The sequence below is a fragment of the Schistocerca piceifrons genome, chromosome 8 (assembly GCF_021461385.2).
Source record: "Schistocerca piceifrons isolate TAMUIC-IGC-003096 chromosome 8, iqSchPice1.1, whole genome shotgun sequence".
In the NCBI taxonomy this organism is placed as follows: Eukaryota; Metazoa; Arthropoda; class Insecta; order Orthoptera; family Acrididae; genus Schistocerca; species Schistocerca piceifrons.
In genome coordinates, this window is record NC_060145.1 from 344,451,536 (window position 1) to 344,465,311 (window position 13,776).

Here is a 13,776-nt window from a genome sequence, read left to right on the forward strand (position 1 = left end):
AACGATTTCGAAAAGATATCTGAATGGTGTGGAAATTGGTAATTGACCCTAAATAATGAAAAGTGTGAGGTCGTCCACACGAGTGCTAAAAGGAGTCCGTTAAACTTCGGTTCCACGATAACCCAGTCTAATCTAAATGCCTTAAATTCAACTAAACAGTTACAATGTAAATTGGAAAGAACACATAGAAAATATTGTGGGGAAGGCAAACCAAAGACAGCGTCTTATTGGCAGAATACTTAGAAAATGTAACAAATCTATTAAAGAGACTGCCTACACTACGCTTGTCCGTCCTCTTTTGGAGTACTGCTGCGCGGTCTCGGATCCTTAGCACCTAGGATTAACAGAGTACATCGAGAAAGTTCAACGAAGAGCAGCACGTTTTGTGTTATTGTGAAATAGGGGAGAAAGTGTCACGAACATGATGCAGAATTTGGGATGGACACCATTAAAATAAAGGCGTTTTTCGTTGTTCCGCAAACTTCTTACAAAATTTCTGTCACAAACTTTCTCCTCCGTGTGCGAAAATATTTTGCTTTCGTCGACTTACATAGGGAGGAACGACCATCATAATAAAATAAGGGAAATCAGAGCTCGCTATTAAAGTTTCAGTACTAGTGAAAAATGAAAACAACGTTATACGGAAGTCACGTTCCAGTTTCGGACTGTTGTTGATGATGTGTGCAGTATGTTATGCTCGCTCCGTAGATATTCGTGCTCTCTTGTAAATAACAACAGGTGAGGCACTCTGACAGCTGAGACGCAGAAACGACTAATCCTGAGTTGGCAGGTGTCTCGTACATGTGTTAACTCAAAACAAACGATTGGCATGGATATATTCCTGACTAAAAGAACTGTCATCAAATTTTGTCGATGTCATTCTGAAACACACTAGAACAGGAAATTCGTATATTCGGGAAAAAGATAAGAGCTGTAATTACAAAATGTCCTGTAACACAACGAACACATTTAAAAAATATATTTCACGTGCAATGTATTTAGTGAGAGAAGGGAAAGAAATTTCCAGTCAGATACTTTAGAACTTTGCTGAGAGGACTAACTTTTGTTCTAACTACTTTGGTGAAATGTGTGTTTCAAATTAAAGTCACCATCAGTCAAGTCTCGGTGTAACATACACTCCTGGAAATTGAAATAAGAACACCGTGAATTCATTGTCCCAGGAAGGGGAAACTTTATTGACACATTCCTGGGGTCAGATACATCACATGATCACACTGACAGAACCATAGGCACATAGACACAGGCAACAGAGCATGCACAATGTCGGCACTAGTACAGTGTATATCCACCTTTCGCAGCAATGCAGGTTGCTATTCTCCCATGGAGACGATCGTTGAGATGCTGGATGTAGTCCTGTGGAACGGCTTGCCATGCCATTTCCACCTGGCGCCTCAGTTGGACCAGCGTTCGTGCTGGACGTGCAGACCGCGTGAGACGACGCTTCATCCAGTCCCAAACATGCTCAGTGGGGGACAGATCCGGAGATCTTGCTGGCCAGGGTAGTTGACTTACACCGTCTAGAGCACGTTGGGTGGCACGGGATACATGCGGACGTGCATTGTCCTGTTGGAACAGCAAGTTCCCTTGCCGGTCTAGGAATGGTAGAACGATGGGTTCGATGACGGTTTGGATGTACCGTGCACTATTCAGTGTCCCCTCGACGATCACCAGTGGTGTACGGCCAGTGTAGGAGATCGCTCCCCACACCATGATGCCGGGTGTTGGCCCTGTGTGCCTCGGTCGTATGCAGTCCTGATTGTGGCGCTCGCCTGCACGGCGCCAAACACGCATACGACCATCATTGGCACCAAGGCAGAAGCGACTCTCATCGCTGAAGACGACACGTCTCCATTCGTCCCTCCATTCACGCCTGTCGCGACACCACTGGAGGCGGGCTGCACGATGTTGGGGCGTGTGCGGAAGACGGCCTAACGGTGTGCGGGACCGTAGCCCAGCTTCATGGAGACGGTTGCGAATGGTCCTCGCCGATACCCCAGGAGCAACAGTGTCCCTAATTTGCTGGGAAGTGGTGGTGCGGTCCCCTACGGCACTGCGTAGGATCCTACGGTCTTGGCGTGCATCCGTGCGTCGCTGCGGTCCGGTCCCAGGTCGACGGGCACGTGCACCTTCCGCCGACCACTGGCGACAACATCGACGTACTGTGGAGACCTCACGCCCCACGTGTTGAGCAATTCGGCGGTAGGTCCACCCGGCCTCCCGCATGCCCACTATACGCCCTCGCTCAAAGTCCGTCAACTGCACATACGGTTCACGTCCACGCTGTCGCGGCATGCTACCAGCGTTAAAGACTGCGATGGAGCTCCGTATGCCACGGCAAACTGGCTGACACTGACGGCGGCGGTGCACAAATGCTGCGCAGCTAGCGCCATTCGACGGCCAACACCGCGGTTCCTGGTGTGTCCGCTGTGCCGTGCGTGTGATCATTGCTTGTACAGCCCTCTCGCAGTGTCCGGAGCAAGTATGGTGGGTCTGACACACCGGTGTCAATGTGTTCTTTTTTTCCATTTCCAGGAGTGTATAAAAATAAAAATCAAAGGATACAGAAATTTCTGATTACTTCTACAAATAGTGCAACAATGAGCATAATAACCCAAGCAAGTTTTTTTGCTCTTTTTTCCAGCATTCGTCATGCAGTTCTCTTACCTGGCCGCATTCTTCTGGCTGAATGTGATGTGCATTGATATAGCACTGGCAGTGAGGTGAGTTTAGGTAGTCACTAGCAATATAAATCTAAGTGAAAAAATTCAAAGTACAAGAAATTATAGATCATAGGGTGTAAGAAGAAAACAATTTGCAACAATGTCATCCCTACGAAAAGAAGTGGTTACGTTAGGAAAGTTAACCAGTTCCTTCACAGTTATGAGTTTCAGCGTTTATATAAAGACCAGACTGCAGCTTTCAAGGATCAGCTGGAAACCACTAATAATGTAGACGTATTATGTTAGAAATGAACAGCTCTATGGCTTATGTAAATGACATATAGATGGCGTTCCAATACACACAGTAATTTACTTCTTCCCTGTTCCATGTTAGTCGATGCTGTGAGAACCAGATTAAATATTAAAAAAGAAAACAGAATTGAAACCCATGTTTCGTACTAGAAATTACATTACTCATGTTGATAAAATTGAACATATGATGACCCCAGCCAGTCTTAAATAGTAACATTTCACTTCACAAACTTATTTACAAATTAAGACATGCGCGGTAAAACGGGCTAACCCTCAAATATAAAGCTGGGTTCTATCAAAACTAACATTGGTCTCACCCCTAAATCTCACTTAGGGGTGAGACCAATGTCAATTTTGATAGTTCCCGTACCCAGAAACAGGTGGCAACACTTAGCTCTAAGCTTTTACATTTGAGGGTTAGCCAATTTCAATAAGTCATGCTGAATTACATGACATAATCATTACCACTCAACCATGTGTAAAACAGAAATATGTACAGTTTGTGAACGCATATTATAGACAGTCAGACGGTATATCTATGAGTTCCGCTTGTGGTGCAGCATTGGCGTGCGCTATTGTTACTCCTTGGGAGCAATACAGACACTCAACAACAGCGAAAGTAGATTGCTCTAGAGACGCTCTGAAAAAAAAAAAAAAAGCTTTGCTACCATTATCCGCACAATGCTACGCTTTTATCAATCTCAAGTAACTATAAGCGTGTTCGAATACCTTACATGTAAATTTTAAAATTTTCCCTGCGAATTGAGTGTTCAAACAAATTTCGGACTGCGAACGGCTCACCTGAAGATGACTGGTAGGTGCGCAGTTGAAATGTCGTGCGAAGTATTGAACGACGACCGGCTGCAAGCCCGAAATTTGTTTGAACACCTTATATGTACTTTATAAAAATTAAGTAAATCAACATTTTTATTTCACCCAGTAATATATTCAGCATCTACAAATGTCTCCTACTCGGTATTATGTTAGAATTTACCTTTCAATATTGATTAATTAATATTAGGTCTATATGTCAACTATGAAGAAAGAATTTTTTTTCCCTTTTCACCCTTTCTTTGCCAATCAAAAAATGTGGCAACAATCCATCGATATTACCCCAGTGGGAGGTAGCTATGGAGGTAAAAATCCGGTTTCCGCATGGAGGTAAGAAAAGAAGGGAGGTGGCGCTATAGACTTAAGCTGTACGTTGGTTTGAACCAAGAGTGGGCAGGGCCTGCCGCCATCTTAAATAGCCCAAAACATTGGCAGACAATTTCATTAGTGTGCACGCAACAGGTGTTTTAAATACTAAAAATTACAGTGCTTACATGAATAATATAGTGTAAGGAAAGCAATTTTGAACGTTTTTCTGTTCATGAATGCTTATACGACGCTTTTGGCTTCGTTAATGAAACTTGTGTTTTGTTGACATACTTCGAATAAGCGAGAAGAGAAGGATGTGATGTGAAAAGGATGCTTTAATAATGCATTTAATTCCACTTGTACTTTATTTATGTCGATAGCAAATGAAGCTGGAACTCCGAAACCAGTGCTTGTTTGCTTACTGGCAATGTTTCTTGTTCGCCACATTTTCGGCTTTCAACTCATATGTACAACATTTTTCTTGCTCACGTTTGCAAAAAACTTACCTACGTGTTCTTCGCTATGCCATAAACGTGCGCTATGAGGAAAGAAGCGAGGCATATAATAGTATTTTGTGCATATCAACAAAGTGAATGATTATGAAAAGTCAAAGAAACAGAACTACATAGAGGTGTACCTCCATGCAGAATAGAGCTCTTGTGTTATAGTACGTACATTAGTCTCACCGTAGTTTTCACATCTTCTTACTTTGAAATCTGACGTATGATGTGTCTTTTTGATCTCCTTACTATGAAATCTGACGTATGATGTGTCATTTAGTGTGTGGTCAATAATAGCAATTTACGGGTTGAATAAACGATATAATTTTTTAAACATGTTACAGCATTATACAATGCTGTAAATGTGATTAATGGACTGGCTTCAAATACTTAAGACCCTGTAAAATGAATGTTTTACTTTAACTTGTATTCAAGTCATTTTTTTTAGTAACGATAGCCTAACCTATGTAACATGTAGGCCTACCTTTCCAACAGTCGTCTGTTTGCTTCTTTTCCCGGAATATTTCTCGCCATTAACTCTCAGTTTTTCAGGAATAACCAAAAAATCACAATTGGAATGCATGTCTCTTTTGATCATCTGCTTGATTTTACTTTTGAATTTCATTTTGAAGTTTTCAAAGTATATAAGCCTATACCAAGTAATTAGTCAGTTAGTTTCATGTTCCAAGTACACTGACGTGCCGAAACATTATGACCACCTGCTTAATAGCTTGTTTGTCCGTCTTCGGAACGAAATACACCACTGATTACACAGTGACACGTTTCCATTTATCGACAGTAGGGTCCCAATGGTCCCATGCCCACTGCAAACGTAACTGATGATGTCATTGGGCCAACCTGTGAACACGTAGTGTTGGTCTGCTGCGTAGCTCCATTTTAACAATGTACAATGAACGATGTGCGCGGCACCAGCATTGGGGTCTTTCGGTAGAGATGCCACAGATCAGCATCTATCCTACTTCACAGAGCAGACAAGCCTCCGAAGCCACGTTCTCTGAAGAGTCGTGGACGTCGAACCATTTAGTGCTTAGCGGTAGTTTTACTGTCGTTCTACCTCTTGCCGTAGATGCTCACGACAGTAACACGTGAACATTCGACCAGCTCCGCCGTTTTCGAGATACCCGTTCACAGGCTCTGCGCAATAATAATTTGTCCTTCGTCAAAATCACGTAAATAGATATTTGCTGCCCATATCTTCGCTGGATGATACTCCGTCCTTGCGTGCTCCGCTCACATGCTTTTGTTACAGTGTCACGTGCCCACAAAGTGACCAGGCGGCATCCAACGTCGCGGTGAACAGTGGTCATAATGTTTTGGCTTATCAGGGTATCATTTCCGCGATAAATCGTAATGATGTGGAACGAGTCATTTTATATTAACATCATTTCTTTTTCTAAATACGCCTCATGCTTATCATTTATTAGCCCTTTTGTTTTTTAATTAAAGACAGACAGATGTTAGCGATTCCGACCCGTCACCATTTACACATCACAACAGGAGGTGTTGTCAAACAGAAACGTTTTCTGTTTAGTTTCAAATTTTACTTTGCTGTCTGACAGGCATTTTGTATCAATGGGGAAGTGATCAAAACTTTTGGTTGCAGTTTATGACGTAATGACAACTCTCTTCTTTTTTTACATCCATGGGTGTCTGCTAGATAATGTTATTTAGTAATTTGCTAGATGACATTTTCTTGCATAAAAATTACTTTTTTATGGAGTGATTTTCAACAGATATCTTACTGCGTAATTACGTTTTCCATATCACCCTAATTAAATTAGTTGTCATATAAGGCTCAGACTGATACATCTGTAGGCGTGGATCTACACCACATACATAAAATACATGTAGTGAATAATGAATGAACGAAATTATTTATTATTTACGATCTTGCCATAACTATTCAAGGACAACTATAATCAATAACTGCTAAGAAATTACGTAACATCCAGCAAAGAAAAATGTCACTGCCACAGATCCGAGATAGATTCTCCACTCAATTAAATAACTACTATGGTCACATTGTACGCGTTTCAGAGGGAAGCAACCTATGTCGTTTTATTTTCTTTGATGATAAAGTTTTAAATCTACTTTTTGGGGCAAGTAGAAAAATAATTTGCTCAGAACCGTATCAGATTTGTTCTAATTTTTATATTTATACTAGAACTGCCACCGTTCTCACGGGACGCGATGCTGCCTATGGATTAACGATCGGCACATATGCCGATAAGACAACTTTCCCTTGCAATTAAGCATACTTCCAAATTCATTCGAGCGGTAGTTCATTTGGCGAATAACTGATGATCGCCGGCCGGTGTGGTCGAGCGGTTCTAGGCGCTTCAGTCCGGTACCGCGCTGCTGCTACGGACGCAGGCTCGAATCCTGCCTCGGGCATGGATGTGTGTGATGTCCTTAGATTAGTTAGGTTTAAATAGTTCTAAGTTTAGGGGACTGATGACCTCAGATGACCCATAGCGCTTAGAGCCATTTGAACCATTTTTTCAACTGATGATCACAATGTTTTCCCCAGTAGAGTATTTCTTTATCCAAAATAAGACACATTAAAAATCTTCAAATTAAGTACTGCTTTGATAAATGATTAACGGTTTCACCTCATCTCCCCGTAACTTGGAGAACCAAAATCTGAAAACCACATTAATTGGAGCTAAACTAATAACCACAGCAAGATGTAGTCCAACTGCCCAGAAGACAAAGTTTCCCTGTTACCAGTCGGACGAACATAATTCGGCGACCGACATACCAAAACTCAATTGTTCTAAAAGGGCAATTGTTGTCCTGAATAGGAATTATAAAAGCAAAGTAACAGCGTTATTCTTACTTTTTGACAACGATTGCTTGTATGTAATGGGTGGACGCTCACTACATAGTGGCCAGTTTCGTTATCGTGGGCACTTATTAGTATGCGTGGCGCTTACTCCAATTTATGTGTTACGATTCTATGTACAAAACTTCATATTTCCCGATATCGTAGAGTGATATAATTTTGTAGGTACCTTCACCGAATACCGTCTGCAAAATGTGTTGCGAATAGAAGTAGTGTTAAAGAATCATAAATCAAAACGTCGTGCTGCCAGTCTTAATGCATGATCATAGAAAATTTGATACGCCATAAACTTTCCCCCCGTCATCGGTTTTTTTTTGGGAGGGGGGATGCAGGCGGATGTCAGCGAGTAAAATGTCACAAAGGTCGAAACTAATGTGTAAAGTTTGTTGTAAGTCGCTAAATGCTCATTATCAACTATTCGATGAGTGAAGCCTGGGTAATTTGCGCGGTGTGTGTCACGCTTTCTCAAGAAACACACGGCTTCTAAATGTAATACTTATTCTCTTAAACTTTAACATAACATCGTAGCTCTTAATGATCAGTTTATGACAGCATTTTAAATTCGCACAATAACTGTATGAAATATTGAAAAGTCCCTGGAAGTCACTACATAGGCAACTTGATGCTTGGACCGTGTCCCGGGTTAGCCACTAGGTATTAGGAATTCAACAGTTCCGACAAGCTGGGCAATTCCTGCCTCCCCCGTAGACTTCTAAACGTTGTAATAAAACGGTTTTATTAATTCACTATATATATATATATATATATATATATATATATATATATATATATATATATATATATAAATCACAGTTTGCGTCATTTTCATTAATATTCAACCAAAAATTTATCTGCACGTAAGGTGATACAACAGCGGTCTTACGTGACGTGCTATTCTCAATTTGCCTGCCATACTCTCTTAGACCTACATCATCTGATATTTTTTGGTATAATTTAAACAATATTTCTTACAGGAAGAGCCACTGGGTTACAAATTTAAATACTGGACTAATTCAAGCATCACTTGCAGAGGATACAACGACCATTGAAATTAATGTACAAATTAAATACTACAGATCGTGTACTATTTGATGTATTGCTTGTATCACTCTATAGACGAAATCTTCAGTTCTTTATTGTAGTGATGAGAACACTTTGAAATTTCAAACTCACACTCAGTACCATTGACAATTCAAAGACTTTTGGCCGCCGGGAAATAGTTAAACAGAGCGATGCGTGACATAAAAAGTACTTCGCTGGAAAAAAAAACTGTGTACCTCATGTTTTATGTATATTCTGGCCTTGTGCGTCGCCCTGTTAACATAATGTTGAATATATACATCAATAAATTTCCTTCATTCTATAATTTTGATGCTCTTAATGTGTATCTAGATACAAATGATTTATGTCGTGTGACTAGAGCCTCCCGTCGGGTAAACCGTTCGTTGGGTGCAAGTCTTTCGACTTGACGCCACTTCGGCGACTTGCGCGTCGAGGGGGATGAAATGATGGTGATTAGGACAACACAACACCCAGTCCCTGACCGAAGAAAATCTCCGACCCAGCCGGGAATCGAACCTGGGCCCTTAGGATTGACATTCTGTCGCGCTGACCACTCAGCTACGAGGGGTGGACATACAAATGATAATGAGTGGGCATGTCCTGTGATTAATGATTTTTAATGTCTGAGGATGATATACTGTTTGACCAAAATTGGTAGCTTTCGTAATGTGACATACAGCAATTGCATCAAATCACGATTTTTCAGTAATATTAGTACTACTGGTGAGACTTTTGCCAAGGTGCTGAAACAAAACATCAGAATGTGAGTGAAGATGCCAAGACCTAGAGCAATAGCACTTTCAAAAATCAAAAGTGAAGAGGATGCTGACCTAGTTTTTACAACAGTAGCGTCGTTTACAGTGAAGCTGTGCTATAGGATAGAACAGTAATAACGAATTCAATCAATATGTATGAAAACGCGTGCTCTCTTGAACTCTCCAAGTTTCCTCTGGACTCTGTACCTCTCGTGTTGTTTACCTGTGGCATGATAACGCCCCACCTCATTTACCAGCTATGAATCTACAGTTCCTCGACATAAAGCAAATCTCAGCGTTTCACCATCCATCTCATTCATCAGATTTGTCACCTCCGTAATATTTCTTCTCCTGAGAATCACAGATCAACTAGGGTGAGGAGATTCAGAAGGCTGTGACTGACAAACTCAGGGGAACTCGAAGATATGATTTCTCTGATGCAATGTGAATACTGAGAATTCGTAATAAGTAATGTGCGGCTCCCAGTGGATCTCTTTAGAGTAAACAGTAAAATCTCATGTCTTTGAGTTTCATTTTTTTTTTTCTTTTTGCCGTCGTCAGAGAACTTAAGGCTCGCGCTGTTTAGGTTAAGATACAGAGATCTAGGAAGAGAGTTCAAAATTTCATCGTAATGATTTATGTACATGACTGAAGGAAAAGCAAAAGCTTAAAGATATCGATGTTCTAACATTGGAGACAGATGATAAGCAAGGAAGCAATGGACGCTGCAGCAGGATAATTATTTACAGACGTCACCATCTTCTCTGGTTTTGGCTCTTGAGCAAGCATGGGCAGCTATTCCTCCACACATGTTAAGACGCCTCATTGAAAGTGTTCCCAGCAGAGTTCAAGCCGTCATAAAGGCGAGGGATGAACAGGCACCACATCAATGTCCACTGACACGTGTCCGTATACTTTTGATCAGATAGTGCAAGATGCTCCACAACCCTACTCTACACGGAGACCACAAGCAAGGAATATGTGAGCGTAACATTCCGCGGTTGTTTTCATTTTCAGTAAAACTTTTCCGGGTATGTGACCACGTCGTCATACTGATGAAGACCACATGCAGCATTGGTCGAAACGCTGGTGTGTATAACAAAATGAGAACGGGGTCACATATCCGCGGGAGAATTCTATTGAAAGTACAAGAGTAGCTCACCAGTGAAAGAACTCCAGTCACCTGGCGTGGACTGTTACATACATTACGTCATTGTACTACGCAAGTCAAATTACTTCACGAAGGCTGCCGCAAGCATGTTTCACGAGCAGAAGGAATGAGAGCGAGAAAACATCGTTCGTAGCCTTGATCTTTTTGTTATGCTTATTTACTGGAGACAAGGGGTCATTAGAAGACCCGCATTACAGAGTACTGACGCAGGTGCTATTGTATGTATAATTTGATAGCCTGAAGCGATTCTCATGTTAAATGATGGTTTCTAGGCGTGTCTAATGATCGCATCTTCAGAGTGTTCGAATATTCTTGACAACAAAACATTGCAAAAAGTTCGCATGAACATGGTTCGAAAATCCTTCGCTAGGGAAGTATGCAAGGAATTCCCTGTAATAACTCCCGGGTGTGTTATTTACCTCAAATGTGCATTTTTACTCACTTTGTTACTTATGATTGGTCATGGCATTTGTTTTGTTTTGTCTGAATGTCATTTGTTCTGTTTTAGAGTAACTTCCATCTCAACACATCACAATGATGTATTCACTTTCTGAAATGACGGATGTACACTACATGTACGGCTTAGCGATTCGGAATGCGGACGTGGAACGTCAACTTTATGGTGAACGCTGCCCTGGGAGGCAGCTACCCTGTGCAAAAACGTTTGTGTGCCGCCACCAACGGCTGCGAGAGACAGGCCCTTTTGAGAAGAGGATTGCTAATTGTGGAAGACCACGCGGTTTACGAATGCCTCAACTTAGAGACCGGGGTTCTTCGTACTGGGGATGAAGCTCCATTAACTTCGAGAAGGGGTGGCGTTAATGACATGACAATCTGGAATATTCTCTTCAACAGGTGCAAGAATTAGATGAGGCAGACTTTCAGCCAAGAATAATCTTACGTCAACGCGAGATAAGCCAGTGTGCTGTTGTTTGTCCATTTCTTAATATGTAGCTTATTCACTGGTGAGGGTGGTTTTTCACATGATGGATTCTTCAATTACAATAACAGTCACATCTGGGCTTACGAAAATCCTCTTGAAGTGCGACTAGACAGATGTAATAAAGGTTCAGCCTCAATGTGTCGGGTGGAATCATTCATGATCATTTCAACGGGCTTTACCTAAACGTCTTACTAGTCAAAATTGTCCACAGTTTCTCAGTCATAAGTTGTTTCATGTATTTGACGTAGTGCCTCTAGACGCTATCCAACGGATATGGTTTAAGCCCGATGGCGCTCCACCTCATTTTACACGGGTGGTTCGCCAGTATCTCCATAAACAACTACCGAACAGGTGGACTGGTCGATGGGATCCATTGCATGACCTGTTCGATCCATTGGATATTTGAATCCAATGGATTTTTTCCTTTGGGACATTTAAAATACTTGCTGTGTTCAACTCCCACATCCAACGTCGATGTTCTGAGTGAGCGTATCGAAAATAGATTTGACAAAATGTGGAGCACACCCAGAGTTTTCCACAAAGTATGGGAAAGTATGGAACACAGGCACGGCAGATGCGTGGAAGCAGAACATGGCCACGTCGAACTAGTTTTATAAGTGAAGGATGTTCAAAAGAAAAAGTACGAAACAAAACTCAGGGTATAACTGAAGTCTTTATTCAAAAGTAAACACCAGAGGTCTAAGCGCAATTATCCTATTGTTTCACGAGCCGAAGGATTCCCTGTTCTGACAATTCCAGTGGCTGTTGCAGGAGCCAGTTCTCCACTGTGTCCTTCAGTTTGTCGTCCGAGTTGAAGCTGTTCTCTTTTGGGTAGGTTTTAGCGAAGAACTACTTAAACCTAACTAACCTAAGGACATCACACACATCCATGCCCGAGGCAGGATTCGAACCTGCGACCGTAGCGCTCGCGCGATTCCAGACTGAAGCGCCTAGAACCGCTCGGCCACATCGGACGGCCTTCCGGGCTGTAGGGCGGATGCTCAAGTTGCTCCCATTTGAACTCGGCCAATACACTGTGTGTAACCTTGGGAATATCGCGAAGCAAAATCACTCCCTTCAGTCCTGATGGACTAGGGTAGGGTACGAATTGTCTCACAGTATACGCCACTTTTAATGGTTTACCGTGTTCGAGGAATTCGATGAGTGTAGCACCCCGAACGTCGAAAAAAATGGTGAGCATCACCTAGCCCGCTGAGGGCACAGCTTTGAATTTTTTATGGGGATATGACGCATGCACACAGCCACGCCAGACACTACATAATCGCCCCTCTATGTTATCCCAAAGTAGCATATGCAAATTTCAACTGGTTTGGTAGTTAAAACATTTCGTACCTTTTCATTCGAACGCTCCTTATAATAGTATAATATTAGAAAACATATTGGGAACAGCAGTGATCCTAGGGAACTAGTAATAAAAACACACTTTTATACGTAGGTGGTGAAAAGGTTTTGACTCAGTGTGGATCGTCTTCGACCCATATATCACTGATGTGTGGAGATGATGACACAGAACAGGAACTGCGGATACCAACCGCTGCTGACTGTCTGCGAGATATGTTGTGAATAGAGTTAGTAGTAAAGAAGCAATAAATTAAAACTTCATACATAGTGCGGCAGTTTTTCACGCATATCAGTGTTTATCGGGTCATATCTCTTGAACTATATGTCGTACAACGATATACACACATCAAAAAAAATTTTGCATCACCGCGGTTCCCAGAACTCCTCAAGATAGACGTTGACTGTGGATATTGTATCACAGACACAATTCCTTTGACTGTTCAGAGATGTCACTAACCCCGCCCAAAGATGTAAACACCCATACATAAGCAGCGACTATTAGACAGAGGGGGTCTGACAGCCGATCAGTTCCAGTCATATACGGCTCACACCCCCGGCTAGTGTTGTCTGTAGTTCAACCATGCCTAGACGGTCAATACCGCGGTTCGGTCGCGTCCGAATTGTTATTTTGTGCCGGGAAGGGCTCTCAACAAGGGAAATGTCCAGGCCTCTCGGAGTGAACCAAATGCTAAAACTTCCTGGCAGATTAAAACTGTGTGCCGGACCGAGACTCGAACTCGGGACCTTTGCCTTTTGCAAGTGCACTTGCCCGTGAAAGGCACAGGTCCCGAGTTCGAGTCTCGGTATGGCACACAGTTTTAATCAAATGGTTCAAATGGCTCTGAGCACTATGGGACTTAACATCTGAGGTCATCAGTCCCCTAGACTTAGAACTACTTAAACCTAGCTAACCTAAGGACATCACACAATCCGTGCCCGAGGCAGGATCGAACCTGCGACCGTAGAAGTCGCGCGGTTCCGGAC

General features: G+C 42.2%; 1 protein-coding gene across 1 annotated transcript in view; it reads left to right on the forward strand.

Annotated features, from left to right (window-relative positions):
• The window catches only part of LOC124712341 (probable G-protein coupled receptor Mth-like 4), a 234,789-nt gene that overhangs the window by 176,967 nt on the left and 44,046 nt on the right, over positions 1-13,776 (forward strand). The window contains exon 7 of the mRNA XM_047242636.1: positions 2,663-2,741. Within this exon, the coding sequence (XP_047098592.1) occupies positions 2,663-2,741 (79 nt within the window). The remainder of the gene's footprint in view (positions 1-2,662; positions 2,742-13,776) is intronic.